The sequence below is a fragment of the Aspergillus brunneoviolaceus genome, assembly GCF_003184695.1.
Source record: "Aspergillus brunneoviolaceus CBS 621.78 unplaced genomic scaffold BO95scaffold_40, whole genome shotgun sequence".
In the NCBI taxonomy this organism is placed as follows: domain Eukaryota; kingdom Fungi; phylum Ascomycota; class Eurotiomycetes; order Eurotiales; family Aspergillaceae; genus Aspergillus; species Aspergillus brunneoviolaceus.
Genome location: NW_020290770.1, coordinates 115,874 through 129,268, shown reverse-complemented (window position 1 = coordinate 129,268; position 13,395 = coordinate 115,874). Strand labels below are relative to the sequence as shown.

General features: G+C 55.9%; 4 protein-coding genes and 3 non-coding genes across 7 annotated transcripts; 4 read left to right on the top strand and 3 right to left on the bottom strand.

The window, feature by feature from the left end:
• Window positions 1-105: 105 nt before the first annotated feature.
• On the top strand, window positions 106-1,701 carry BO95DRAFT_162351 (uncharacterized protein). The gene has a single exon (XM_025580739.1). The coding sequence runs from the start codon at window positions 201-203 to the stop codon at window positions 1,485-1,487; it is 1,287 nt and encodes a 428-aa protein (XP_025441434.1). The 5' UTR covers window positions 106-200; the 3' UTR covers window positions 1,488-1,701.
• A 1,547-nt stretch (window positions 1,702-3,248) lies between these two features.
• On the bottom strand, window positions 3,249-3,334 carry BO95DRAFT_t188. The gene has a single exon. It is a non-coding gene; the product is annotated as a tRNA-Pro (tRNA).
• Window positions 3,335-3,420: 86 nt separating this feature from the next.
• Window positions 3,421-3,512, bottom strand: BO95DRAFT_t187. The gene has a single exon. It is a non-coding gene; the product is annotated as a tRNA-Pro (tRNA).
• Window positions 3,513-4,495: 983 nt separating this feature from the next.
• Window positions 4,496-6,823, top strand: BO95DRAFT_415337 (DUF4246 domain-containing protein; the record flags this gene model as incomplete). Its single annotated transcript, XM_025584347.1, has 1 exon — window positions 4,496-6,823. The coding sequence occupies one exon, from the start codon at window positions 4,496-4,498 to the stop codon at window positions 6,821-6,823; it is 2,328 nt and encodes a 775-aa protein (XP_025441433.1).
• Window positions 6,824-7,934: 1,111 nt separating this feature from the next.
• On the top strand, window positions 7,935-10,099 carry BO95DRAFT_482796 (GIY-YIG nuclease family protein). The gene is made up of 4 exons (XM_025590262.1): window positions 7,935-8,832; window positions 8,904-9,027; window positions 9,057-9,300; window positions 9,339-10,099. The coding sequence occupies exons 1-4, from the start codon at window positions 7,960-7,962 to the stop codon at window positions 9,604-9,606; spliced, it is 1,509 nt and encodes a 502-aa protein (XP_025441432.1). The 5' UTR covers window positions 7,935-7,959; the 3' UTR covers window positions 9,607-10,099.
• Window positions 10,100-10,664: 565 nt separating this feature from the next.
• On the top strand, window positions 10,665-12,525 carry BO95DRAFT_482795 (GMC family oxidoreductase; the record flags this gene model as incomplete). The annotated part of the gene is made up of 4 exons (XM_025590261.1): window positions 10,665-10,750; window positions 10,795-10,891; window positions 10,945-11,942; window positions 12,012-12,525. 4 exons carry the CDS (start codon window positions 10,665-10,667, stop codon window positions 12,523-12,525), a joined length of 1,695 nt encoding a protein of 564 aa, XP_025441431.1.
• Window positions 12,526-13,301: 776 nt separating this feature from the next.
• On the bottom strand, window positions 13,302-13,386 carry BO95DRAFT_t186. The gene has a single exon. It is a non-coding gene; the product is annotated as a tRNA-Pro (tRNA).
• Window positions 13,387-13,395: the final 9 nt, after the last annotated feature.

The window sequence follows — 13,395 nt, the reverse complement described above, 5'->3', positions numbered from 1 at the left end:
CGTGCGATAAGGGGCAGAGTGGCGCGGGCGCGTATCCAATCAACAAAAACGCGCATATTTCCAAAGGAACGCGGATTAACTTCCAATTCGAAAAAAAAAAAAAAAAACCACTACTCATCAATAACAGGATAGGATAAACCCCACCTCCACAAGAATTCCTCTCCTTCGCGAGACCCTTATCGGCCCCGAGAAGCTAGCATATGCACCTCGCCAGACACCACGTACGGGCGTCATCGGGTTCATATCGTCAATTCACCACTTCCAATGGTCCATTATTGATACCACCGCGATCCGCCTCGAATCGACTCCTCCCCCCTCTTCCGTCTTCTCGTCGTCGACCATTGTCTCCGTCCGGACGAGGACCAACCCCTCCAATGTTCCAGCGAGCTGCCAACCGATACCCCGCCGCGCCGGCGGCTCCGCTGCAATCCACGCTCGGGGCTCGCAACAACAGCAGTGCCGCACCGCTGCACAAACCGGCGGCCCCGGCGTCGTCGTTAGGGGTCAAGCGGAAGATCGAGATGACCAGCACGCAATCGACGCTGGGATCGCTGCACGACGAGGTGTACTTCGATGAGAACGACTTTGACGATGACGAGGACTTGGACTTCGAGGCTCCCGATCCATTCACTCGCCCCGCCGCCCCCGCCCCCGCCGCCGCAGTGGCTACTCAGATCGGCAGACCGCCCAAGATCACGAAACAACAGAAGCAGGAGGAGGAGGATGGGATGGCGGGATACCCGAATCTGAGCAGCGCGTTCGCGGACGATAAGATCTCGGTCGTCGACCTGACGGAAACACCCACCCGCGATACGTCGTCGGCGGCCGTGAAGTACCCCGACCTCCCTCCGATGCCCGCCGATGACAATCAGCCCCCCTCGAGCAGCATACAGTACCCCTGGTCCTCGTCGCCCCCGTCCCACTTCCAGGCGCCTGCCAAGAAACCGCGGAAACTGCCATGGCTGGACGAGGAAGACGAAGAGGGGGGTATGGGTCCCCGGAAGCCCGTGACGCCTGCGCGTCCGAAGCAGACGGCGATCTGGAACAAGTCCGCGAGCGCGATCAAGGAGGAGCAGCGGGAATTGCGGCGGCAGAACAAGGAAATGAAGGCGCTCGTGACGGGCCAGCTGCCACCACCCCGTGCGCAGGTGGCGTCGATCTTCCTCAGTGACGAGCAACGACACGTTCTGGACGCGGTGGTGCAGCAGGGGAAGAGTATCTTCTTCACAGGATCGGCCGGAACAGGAAAGTCGGTGCTGATGCGGGAGATCATCAAGAAGCTGCGGGACAAGTATAAACGGGAACCGGATCGGGTCGCGGTAACAGCGTCGACCGGTCTCGCCGCTTGTAACATCGAGGGCGTGACGCTGCACAGCTTTGCGGGGATCGGGTTAGGCAAAGAGCCGGTGCCCGAGCTGGTCAAGAAGGTCAGTCAGCATCCGGCCAACGCGCCGCACAAGAATGACGGCGTAATGTGCCATGGCTAACGGCGTAGCAGATCAAGAAGAACCAAAAGGCGCGGAACCGCTGGCTGCGCACCCGGGTGCTCATCGTCGACGAAGTGTCCATGGTCGACGGGGACCTGTTCGACAAGCTGGAGGAAGTGGCCCGACTGATCCGCAACAATGGCCGTCCGTTCGGAGGGATCCAGCTCGTCGTGACCGGCGACTTCTTCCAGCTGCCCCCGGTGCCCGAGGGCGGCAACCGCGAGGCCAAATTCGCCTTCGCGGCCTCGACCTGGAACACCTCGATCCAACACACGATCCTGCTCACCCACATCTTCCGCCAGAAGGACCCGGAGTTTGCCGACATGCTGAACGAGATGCGCCTGGGCAAGTTGACCCCTCGCACCATCGAAACCTTCAAGCAGCTTTCTCGGCCGCTGAACTTCCACGACGCTCTCGAGGCTACTGAGCTGTAAGCCTTACCCCCCACCCCCCCTTAAAATCCAGACATGATATTGACAGCTGGCTAGATTCCCCACCCGGCAAGAAGTCGACCACGCGAACAGTGCGCGCATGAATCGACTCTCGGGCGAAGTGATGACCTTCACCGCGCAGGACTCGGGGACGATTCAAGACCCGCAGTTTCGCGAGAAGCTCCTCTCCAACTGCATGGCGCCGCCGGTGATCCACCTGAAGAAGGGGGCGCAGGTGATGCTGATCAAGAACATGGAGGACACGCTGGTGAACGGGTCGATCGGGCGGGTGGTCGCGTTCATGGACGAGGCGACCTTCGACTACTACATTGAGAACGAGAACGAATTCTCGGGAGGCAACAAACCTGATGGCGAGGGCGACAACGAGATCGACAACGACGACGCCGCGATCATGGCGCGGGCCCGCAAGAAGCTCAAACCGCTCGCCCACAAGGACGGGGGTGCGGCCGCCGCCGTGACGACGCGCAAGTGGCCGCTGGTGTGCTTCGTGCAGCCCGACGGCACGGAGAGGCATCTGCTCTGCCAGCCCGAGACGTGGAAGATCGAGCTCCCCAACGGCGAGGTGCAGGCGCAGCGCCAGCAGGTGCCGCTGATCCTGGCCTGGGCGCTGTCCATCCACAAGGCGCAGGGCCAGACCCTGCAGCGCGTCAAGGTCGATCTGGGCAAGGTGTTCGAGAAGGGCCAGGCTTACGTCGCGCTGAGTCGTGCAACCTCCAAGGCGGGCCTGCAGGTTACGCGGTTCGACGCCCGCAGGGTCATGGTCCACCCCCGGGTCATCGACTTCTACTCCAAGCTGGTCAGCATCACCGACGTTCTGAAGCCGAAGACCAGTAGGGGGGCGGCAGCTGAACCTGAGGATGATTTTGAGGAGTACTACGGCTCGTTTTAGGGTCTTTGCACGGGCTTAAGATTCTTACGGCCACAGGCAATCTTATACCTGTCAAGGTCAGCGGGCTGGGTTCATGACTAATGATTACATTGATTGTGCAGATATCGATATTGAGTGGGTGTTATATGGGCTCCAGATTGTGTACGAGGGGTGGGTGGGAAAATCGCTGTAACATAGACCATTAATCAGGGTGTTGCGTCTAGTTCGAGAATCGAACAAGATTAAGGAAGTAAACATGGCTCGAGCCTTCCCCTACCATGGCACACAATCCCCCCAGCCAAAGCCAATGGACACTAACATCGTAGGACTGGTGTACGATCGCAAACAACTACTAACCGCATCACAAACAAAAGGAAATGAAAACACCTTTCCTGCTCAACCTCCCTTCGAGGAGGTAAGGGAGACAAAGACAAAAATAGTGGCCCGAACCGCGATTCGAACGCGGGGCCTCTCGCATTTAAGATGTGGATCCCAAAGCGAGAATCATACCACTAGACCATCCGGGCTCTTATGATGTCAGAAGTTGACTTACTTAATATAAGACTACCTCAAATCAGAACAGAGTCGAGGAAAACAAAAACAAAAGAAACAAGGCCCGAGCCGCGGATCGAACGCGGGACCTCTCGCAGATATGCTTGGGTTTGGAATCCCTAAGCGAGAATCATACCACTAGACCACCCGGGCTTGATGATGTCATTTGCTGGATTTGTGGTATTATAGAAGGAAGGTGTGTGGATGTGGATATATATGATGGGGGGGTTGAGTTTATATTTAGGTGACTGTGCGGCCTTTCAAAACCTGTTTCTCATGCCCTATGTATATTTCACGGGTGATCAACTCTACACGACAGACCTGTACACAGAGAATACCTAGAGTTGTTGTTTACTGCGAAGTTGAACGCTTGTTGGGAGCTTCCGCCCTGTGCAATATATATAGAGTACCACGCGTGGCATTCGAGCCTCTAACCCGATTAATCGGGAACCACCACGCACACTTTCATCCGCCATCGCCTGACATGTCAGTAGCACAAGAAGAATGTCAACCACGGATGGCAGGTTTCCAAAGAAGAAGAGTTGGAGATTTGAAGTTGTGGCTGCGCACGGAAGTACAAACAATGCAAATCAACCATACAAACTGGTGCAACTTGAGCCTCGTGCCAGGTGCATATACAGGAAACCTCACAGGAAACCCCAAGGAGGGAATCACGAGAAGAGAAGGTTACCTCTGTTACATCGTTAAACAAGTGAGATCTTGGTCTGTATATCTGGTGAGAAGTGTTCCAATTTGAATCTAAATCTATTCAAGTCCTGCTTAGATATAACTTATACTCTGGACAGACTCGGACATACTATCACAAATCTGCTCAGCAAAATACAGAGTACAGGTACTCACCTGGCTAGCCGTGAGCAGCTTCCCGTTCAAGTGTCTCATCAGCTACTAGATGCCTGCTACAAGTGTCGATAGAATGCCAGACTAAACACCAAAAGGGCCTAGCAGACCCTGCCTGACCAAGTACACAAAACCTGTCGGATCTCTCCCCCCCCCCCCCTTCCCCCTTCAAGTTTTCTCTCTCTCGTTGCGCGAGGCTTCACGTTTTCATCCTCACCAAATTTCCTTTTACTTGCATTTCAATTAACAGAACATCCTTCTCCCCCTCTTCCTCCATCATGCACGATGATCATCCGTCTCCTGCCGACCAAGCCGACCAGCCCACCATTATCACCTTCGACAACAGCGGCGACGGCCCGCTCCGAGTGCCCGGTTTTGGCACGATCCCTCTGACATACGAGCTCCCATCCGACGCGCGCTTTGCCCACGGCATCCAAGAGTGGCGACAGGCGCCCGCCGTCACCGCCCGAGAGCTGGCCATGACAACCGCCATGAACCGTCTGACCGACCGCCCCAACTGGCATGTCGACGTCTTCGATGACGGGGTCGTGGCGCGCTGGCGACAAGACAGCATCGCCTCCCTCGCGATGAATCCCCTGCTGAGTGATCGGGCCTGGGCCTGGTGCGTCCGGGAACTGCGCGACAAGGCCGTCGAATATCGTCAGAAGGGACATATCCGGGTGCTAGACACGGGGTCCTGTGTTTGCAAGTCGGACCATGTTCCTGCGCGAGGAACGGGGGAGCTGGCCGGGGAGTTCCGACGCGCCGTGAAGCCGGTGCTCCGCGCCCTCGTGCAATCCGGGATGGTGGATTGGCGGTCACGGCATCGGTTGAGTATCATCGACCCGACCTTGTTTCCGCTGGTCTATGGGCGGAGCCCGGTCTTGGCGGATGGGGGTCGAGTGGAGCTAGGGGATGTGTGGGGCGCGTACCAGGGAGCGACTCCCCTTGCGCCTACTCATGTGGATAAGAGGACCGATGCGGCGGATGTTCAGAGGCAGATGGAGGAGGCCCGGCATGTGCATGTCGATGATGAAACAGCGCCTCACTACCGGTGGAGCGCGAATTATCAGGCTCTACCGTGTGAAGTGGAGTTCATCGGCGAGGCAGGGTCAACGCAGGTGCGCCTCACATCGTACATCAACAATCTACACCCGATGCACAAGCACCTCTACCGGACAATCGAGACGCTGATGAGCCGGGCGATTCCATTGTGGAACGACTGTCTGGTGCAGGGACAGCGCGGCTGGAAGGATTTCCTGAACCAAGGCCAGCTGGGGCCGGTCCCGCTCCGGATCATCACGTATGGAGTCGAATGGGAGAATGAGCTTCCCGAATGGCTGCTCGCCTTCCGGGTCCCAGGGTCAGGAAGGAAGAGGATGTACCGCAAAGCGCGAGAAGCGCTTCTGGACAGTGTGGGAGATGACACGGACGAGGGTCGCCGCAGACACCGAGAGGCGCAAGAACGGCTGGACTGCTATCCAGACGTGGAGGGAAACGAAGAGAAGGAGTTGCCGCCCCCGGAGTCAGAGCTCTGGCAACGCGCAAAGGAGTATCTCGAGCTCCCTGGGGACGGGTCTGACACTCCCGTTCCTGCCCCGGACGACTGGCAGCAAGACACGTGGGGGAAGATCCAAGGCAATCTCAAGCGGCTGCTGCGTTTCTGTCACCCCGAGCCAGGGACCGCATTTTCTTACGAAGAGTGGAAGACGGCGCGCCACAACGAGAGAGCTGTGGTGGATCTAGTCCGCGAGAGGAAGCACTGGCACGATGTTCCCTACGAGCCGCTCACACCGCCCCACAAACCCTATACAATTCGGCTCCAGGACACCTTCCGTTTGCAGGGACTACAAATCATTGTCAACATGGAGAACATCGAGCTTACCCCTGACAGTGGGGACTACAAAGGCACGGACTGGCACATGGAAGGCCAGCTCAACGAACACATTGTTGCTATTGCCGTGTTTGCCTACGATATCGACAATATTACCGAACCCCGAATCGCCTTCCGTCAGAATACTAAGCTAGATGAAAGCTTCTATCGATATAGGGAGTACAAAGAGCAAGGGCGAAAGTGGCAGTGGCATCCCCGACTGCTGCCCGCCCGGCGATATGGGAAAAACACCCACTCGGATCTGAATGAACTGGCACAGATCTTAGGATTTTCAAGCTTCGACCTCGACATCGACAATCACGCAGCAAGGACATGGCAGGATCAAGGCGCAGTTTCGCTCTCGCAAGGGCGTGTGATTGCATTCCCCAACCTTCTCGAGCACCGCGTCGAGCCCTTCTCCCTGGCCGATTCCAGCCGCCCGGGGCATTATCGTTCCATCACCTTGCATCTGGTTGACCCGCACTATCGCATCTGCTCCACCCGTAATGTGCCGCCGCAGCAGCATCACTGGTGGGCACAAGCGGTCGGGGAGACCCTGCGCGCTGCGGTCCGACTCCCCCAGGAGATTATCGACAAGATCCTGCAAAACACCGGCAGCTGGCCTATGGGGTTGCCGGAAGCGCGACGGCACCGCCACGCGTTTTGGCAGGAGCATCGCTGGAATAACCTGGTTCGGATGGATCGGATGGATCATCCGTACTTCAACTGTTGACTGTACGGGATATCACCGGAGGCCCTACAAGGTCTGGCAGGAGCCAAAGAATAAGCACAAACAAGCATAAATCTAGAACTCGGCACCAGCAACAGTTACATGTCCATAAAACTCAAACTTTCCAAGAGATCATCTGCCAAAGAGCTAGTCTAAGATAGCCTTGATAACTTCCGAAGCGTACAGTAGGCCCATAATGAGAACGCGCCGAGAGATACTGCCCGAGTCCCCGGGACATGTTCTAGGTGGGGGCGGGTTTACCGCACCCCTCGGAGTCCATTAGCCCTAATTGTCGACTTGGACCAAAGTTAATCATTTATCTCACTACTCATGATATCGCGATTAGCGAAAGCTTCTCGTAAGGGACCTCTTTGTCCTCGGATCGATCGGACCCAGGGAGCACTTTTTGGGGAGAGGGCTATGGGAGGTTTCTCTTGGAGCCAGTGATTAAGACAACTCACTGCTTCAAACGCAGGTGGCGACAGGAGTTTCAACATGGGAATGGAAATATAGTTGACAATTACGTTAGTTATAATAATTTCTGGACCGTCATTCCGTACATACGACCACAGGGTGTGGAAAATAGGGCTTCCCGTCCGCTCAGCCGTACTCAAGCCACACGCCGGGAGGTTAGTAGTTGGGTGGGTGACCACCAGCGAATCCCTTCTGTTGTATGTTTTTTACATCTTGTTTTTTTCCCCGGGGGGGGAGTGCAAAGATGATCTGAAGAATAGACCGGTGCATGAGGTAATTTACGCGCCGTGGCTTGCTGGACATGGTCCGGCTGACGTCCTCAGGATCCCTGTCAAGCGCCGAGCACCGTCTTCTCCCCTAATTGCGCCTTGTCGCAACTGCAAAGATAATTCGAAGAACGAGTCAGTGCATTAGGTAGGGCTATGGGGCTGTAGTTTGCTGAACATGGTCAGGCTGACGTCCTCAGAATCCCTGTTAAGTGTCGAGCACCGCCTTCTCCCCCCATTTGCGCCTTGCTGCGCTTGTCCGAGCAAAGCTTTATAACTATGGACGCCGCGGAAGGCGCAACCTGCTTGCCCAATTTCAACTCCTCCCGACTTCTTCATCTTCTTTCAACCAAAGCGTGGTGCAGGCTGTCCTGTCTGCCTGACCTCTTGATTATCTTGATGGCATATCGAAGGCATAAAGATTCTGAAAAGGCAGTTCGGCCGACTACTCCACCTGTCGATACAATCTATCCTAGTCCTTCTCCTTCACCATGCTCGCCCAGCAAAGCAGGTCCCTCTTTTACGGAGGAAAGCCGAGACCACCACCCCCGAGGCACCACCACTCCACCTGTCGATACAATCTATCCTAGTCCTCCTCCTTCACCATGCTCGCCCAGGAAAGCAGGTCCCTCTTTTACGGAGGAAGCAGAGACCACCACTCCCGAGGCACCACCTAGCAGGGGAGGATCCGAAGTGAGGGCACGCACCCCTGGTTCTCCCCCTCAAGGCGAACGTGACACGGGTTCCGAAGCGGACGAGCCACCCCAATGGCCCACCTCCGCGAGCGTGGAGGCTTTCCTCCTGTTCTTTCGCCAACAGCGTCAACAGCGTAGATGTGGAGGCTTAACTGACAAGGGGAAATCTTGTCAGCGATATCAGAGGCAAGCCAAGCAGTCGGAGATCGACGCGGCGATATTCTTGTTGAGGCGGCTGCCACGGTCTATGCCGTGTCACACACTGGCCGACACGTTGAGAAAGCTCGTGCTACTTACCCATTGCTATTTACACGACGGCGAAAAGACGGTCAGTGCTCGAGTGAATACCTGGCTCGACGAGTACTTCCCCCGCCCCACTGATGCGGCTGTGATTATCCAAAAGGCACTGCCCGACCTCAGTACTACGTGCCTGGGCAGCGAAGACTGCTCCTGTGCACAATCGCTGGGTGGCAGAGCTGTCCAGACAATCAAGCAGATCTTGAGCAAAATCAAAGACCCCGTGGTCTACTTGAACGACAAACGGCTAACGATCTGGCTAACGAGGCTTGGCCAACACGTGTTCCTGTGCCCTGCATCGGGAAACCCAGTCTCCGCTGCTGTTGAAGAAATGCCTCGCCGAAATTGCAGTCGCCCGGCCCTGTCGGGTCCAGAAAACAGGGATCGACCACGTCCCAGAGGATCAAGATGAAGCAGAAGGATTCTGGCAAGGTCGGCATGCTGCTCCCTATCCCCGCGCAGCTGGGACTATCCTGTAAGAGTATAACTGCTCACGTCCACTAGCCCCAGGATATGATACGTCGCCGTTTCATCTCCTTGCGACCGGTCGTCCGAGTAATGACGACGGCTGGATGCCAGGCAAAGCCTATGTACAAACAATCAGCAAATCCCTCGAATCGCGAAACACCCGGCCAGGCTTTATTTACGCCTATACCGTGGCTGGAAATGAGCGATATGTTAAATTGGCTATACCTGCAACCCGATCTCGCAAAGACATGAAGAGTGGACGTTTAGTTGCAACAGAGAGGTTATAAGTCTCTATCCGGCTGCGTCCGCTGTGGCCAGGCAAGTTGAGTCTCCGGAGCTGATTGAAAGCCTATGCCATGCAGAGCTTCGGGCTCACAGGATCAGAATCTACTGCGAAGCCTGCCAAAAGCAGCACGTGGAATGGTTCGATGTCTCCTCGGATAGGGCAACCATAGCTATCGAGAAGTGGTCTCAATGGATGACCAGGGTGGCCGACCATCGGCCCAACTGGAGAAATGCGGTCAAGGAAATAGTGCGAGGGAAGGCAGGTCTTGAGACAGCGTTGCACGAGTTGACGCAACTCTGATTAGCTAACATTTGTTGTTTCGGAATCTCACTGACTTTTTTGGCCGCTGCGGTTTCGGCCAATAACAAGCGTGTAGTCGGGATGCTAGACTCACATCGAGTGACTCGCTGCGTATACAGCCAAAGTCCCACGGCGCATGCTGCAAGAACAGTAAAACGAGGTTCAATGCTTGATAGTGGTCGATCTTGTGTGTCTTAGTTATGGCTGTGAAACTCTGCACAAGTGCAGGGCAAGAACAGAGGTGCTTGTTGGCCATGCAGAGCAGCATCGGACACTTGAACCTTGTATATATCCGCAAAGAAACTCATCCGAGTGACAGGAACGACTGAAATGGAGGGACTTTTGCTCGTGAATGTAAATCGAGGGGTGAGGCGGGGCTAGCCTACTATTCCGCGTGATAACCGGCGAAGAGACACCAAGTCATAGAAAAATAGCAGAGTAGCAAGAGTGGAACTATCCGTACTCCGTATATGATGCTTTTGCTGGTGAGTAGGGGGCGTAGGAGGCAGAGACCATCAACGCACAAGTAAGCACTAACTTAGACTTAAGCGCATCAAGGAACCATGTTTGTCGGAATCGGGGTGAAGTGAGGAGAGATGATCCCAGGCCCCAATTCAAATGATCCTTGCAGATGCGGCCACTACGTAGAGACTAGCTCGAGCCCCCGTCGATGTTAGTGCAGTGGCTAAGGCACTAGCACTGCGCACTTATGAGTAGATACCTACTAATACTACTCGGTGGGTAAGGGATCTTACTGTCTACGGCAGGCAATCTAGTGCTTACGCTTACTACTGCAAGCCCTAAGTAGAGCCCAGTGGATGCCCACCATCCCCATTGGCCAACCCGCCCATGACTTATTCGTAATCCATGATCATAGGCTGTGTTATTACCGTCCCATGTTGCTTTAAACTACACTACAATATGGTAACTACCGCACCAAGCAACCGGGTCTCCTATAAATACCGCGATCGCAACCCAGTGTCCCGTGGACGAACCGTCAGCCTATAGTACCCTACTTACATATTGCTTCCCAGTCTATTTCACTCACCGCATCAACGATGGATTCTCAAGTAGACACTTCTCTTGAAGCAGACTACGTGATTGTCGGAGGGGGAACGTCTGGTCTCGTTCTCGCGGCTCGACTGTCCGAGGGCGACTCGGCCCGCTCTGTGATCGTCCTGGAGGCAGGAAAAACCTAGTCGAGGACCCCCGAGTTCAGACCCCGGCCCTCTGGACCACCCTGATGGGGTCCGAAGCAGATTGGCAGTATCAATCCACGCCTCAGGTATGTTTTCTTTGTCTCACGTGCCAAGCACGAATGCTGATTTCGATCATCAGCCTGCTCTCGGGAATCGAGTCATCAAAGAGCCTCAGGGCAAGCTGCTTGGAGGCTCATCCGGGATCAACGGTCAGGCCTTTATCGCGCCCACCAAGGCGGGAATCGATGGCTGGGAGAAACTGGGTGCAACAGGCTGGGACTGGGCGACTCTCTCCCCGTACTACCGCAAGGCCTTCACTCTGCAGCTGCCAGACGAAAACACCCGCGACCATATCGGCACCAGCTGGGTTGACCCCGAGGCCAATGGAACGTCGGGCCCGATCAAGGTCTCCTTCCCAGCCGTACGACAAGACCCGCTGTCCAAGGCGTGGGTGGACACGTTTCGAGCAATGGGCTACGGCGTCACCGGCGATCCCTTCTCGGGGGTCTCCACCGGGGGTTACTCCAACCTGGCCGCTGTCGACGCCGAAACCAAGACCCGCAGTTATGCAGCCACGGGCTATGGCGTGCCCGCCAGCCAGCGTCCGAGCGTGCGCATCCTCACCAACGCGGTCGCCCGTCGCATTCGTCTTGAGTCTGAGGAGTCGGGGGTTACCGCCACGGGAGTGGACGCAGACATTGAAGGACAAGCTACAGTCGTCAAGGCGAAAAAGGAGGTGATTCTGACTGCCGGGGCCCTCAATACTCCAAGACTGCTCGAACTGTCCGGCATCGGAGACCAAGCCATTCTCGACAAGTTCAGCATTCCGGTCGTGATCGACAACCCCAACGTCGGCGAGAGTCTCCAGGACCATCTCATGAGTGGGATCAGCTTCGAGGTGAAGCCGGGGGTGGTCACCGGTGATCCGCTTCTGCGGCAGGAGCCCGACGCGATCCAGACTGCATTGCAACTGTATGCCGAACACAAAGCCGGGCCCATGACCGTGGGCGGCGTGCAATCCTGCGCCTACATGCCTATCATCGAGTCTCATGGCCACCAGGAAGCGAAGCGGGCGCATCTCGAGGCCTTCCCCGGTGACCCCGATGCTCGCCACGAAGTGATCCGAGACATCTACGGGTGATTGGATGCGCCTACCTGCTCGATGTTCATGTTCCTGGCGCAGGCCAACCTCCACCAGGACGGCAGGAGCTTCGTCGGCCAGGAGCTTCTGCCGGGCAACTACCTCAGCCTGGGCGTCTCCCAGAGTCTGCCCTTCTCCCGTGGAGCGGTGCATATCGCCTCGGCGGACCCGGACGCGCCCCCGACCATCGATCCTCGTTATTTCTCGAACCCGCTCGATCTGGACATCATGGTCCGGAACCTGCTGGACGTGGAGCGCCTCCACGGTCTGAGGCCGCTCGCGGATTATCTGGCTGCCGATCGCCGCCGCAATCACCCGGACGCCTCTCTCACGGACCTCGACTCCGCCAAGAGATACCTCCGTGACACGGCCACAACCACCTATCATTCATGTGGCACCGTGGCCATGCTTCCCCGGGAGAAAGGAGGCGTGGTGGACGAGCGCCTGCGGGTGTACGGAACCACCAACCTGCGTGTCTGCGATGCGAGTATCTTTCCTTTGATCCCGGCGGCAAATATCATGTCTACCGTGTACGCGGTGGCGGAGAGGGCGGCGAATATCATCAGAGCGGAGGCGTAGAGCTGATCCTGACTATACCTGCCTTTCACCCTTAGCTGGCTCATATACTCTCGCGTTCACCTGTCGAGCAGCGGTCTGTAGTCAGGGGGTATGAAAACAAGTCCAGATGCCTTCAACCATAGCACACAGAGTGGGTAGCCCAAAAGTTGAAGACGATTTGAAAGACCAGTCCACAGCTGCGCCTGGCCAGCTGGAGCTGTTATGCCTCAGACGTTGACGATGGACCACTCTCCATTGTGCTGATACAACTGGCCGTTCTACAATCCTTCTCTCGTTTGAGGATTTGAATTGGATTGCATATTGCATAGTAGTATATTCCGTCCGTGTGCCTGAGGTTATGTTCGGAGCGTGTATCTAGCTCGCGGGACTGGTTATTTCCTGGTGCAGGGGAACAGACTACTGTCCGTGGCGACGGTGGGTGTACTCCATAGTGAAAGAGTGGGGCTCGACTCTTGTGTCACCTGTCATCTGCTCTGGTCTCTGTCGGGATTTCTTGTAGGATAGAAGCAAGGTGGTGAATGAACACGAGAGGAAAAGCGAGTGATCCGAAATGTATATATATTCCCCTCCCGCTCTCCAAACTTATCTGGTGATCTACTCCGTAGAACTGCGGCAAAACAACCAGCATAAAACTTCCCAAGAACGCGGAATGGAGTACTAGCCAGACCACAGCAATTAAATCAATACAGATACATTATTAAAATAAAACACCTAATCTTTCAGAGCGAGAACCCCACAGAAAGGGAGGGGGCACACCAAAAGCGAAAAAAAGAAGTGGCCCGAACCGCGATTCGAACGCGGGGCCTCTCGCATTTAAGCTGTAAACCCAAAGCGAGAATCATACCACTAGACCATCCGGGCGCTTATATT

What these genes read in the sequence shown, in the direction of transcription:
- BO95DRAFT_162351 (XM_025580739.1), top strand. Translation starts at nt 201, where the DNA reads ATGCACCTCGCCAGACACCACGTACGGGCGTCATCGGGTTCATATCGT.
- BO95DRAFT_482796 (XM_025590262.1), top strand. Translation starts at nt 7,960, where the DNA reads ATGGCATATCGAAGGCATAAAGATTCTGAAAAGGCAGTTCGGCCGACT. An exon ending in CGCGCAGCTGGGACTATCCT is followed by an intron (nt 9,028 to 9,056) that starts GTAAGAGTATAA and finishes CACGTCCACTAG; the next exon opens with CCCCAGGATATGATACGTCG. An exon ending in CGTTTAGTTGCAACAGAGAG is followed by an intron (nt 9,301 to 9,338) that starts GTTATAAGTCTC and finishes CGCTGTGGCCAG; the next exon opens with GCAAGTTGAGTCTCCGGAGC.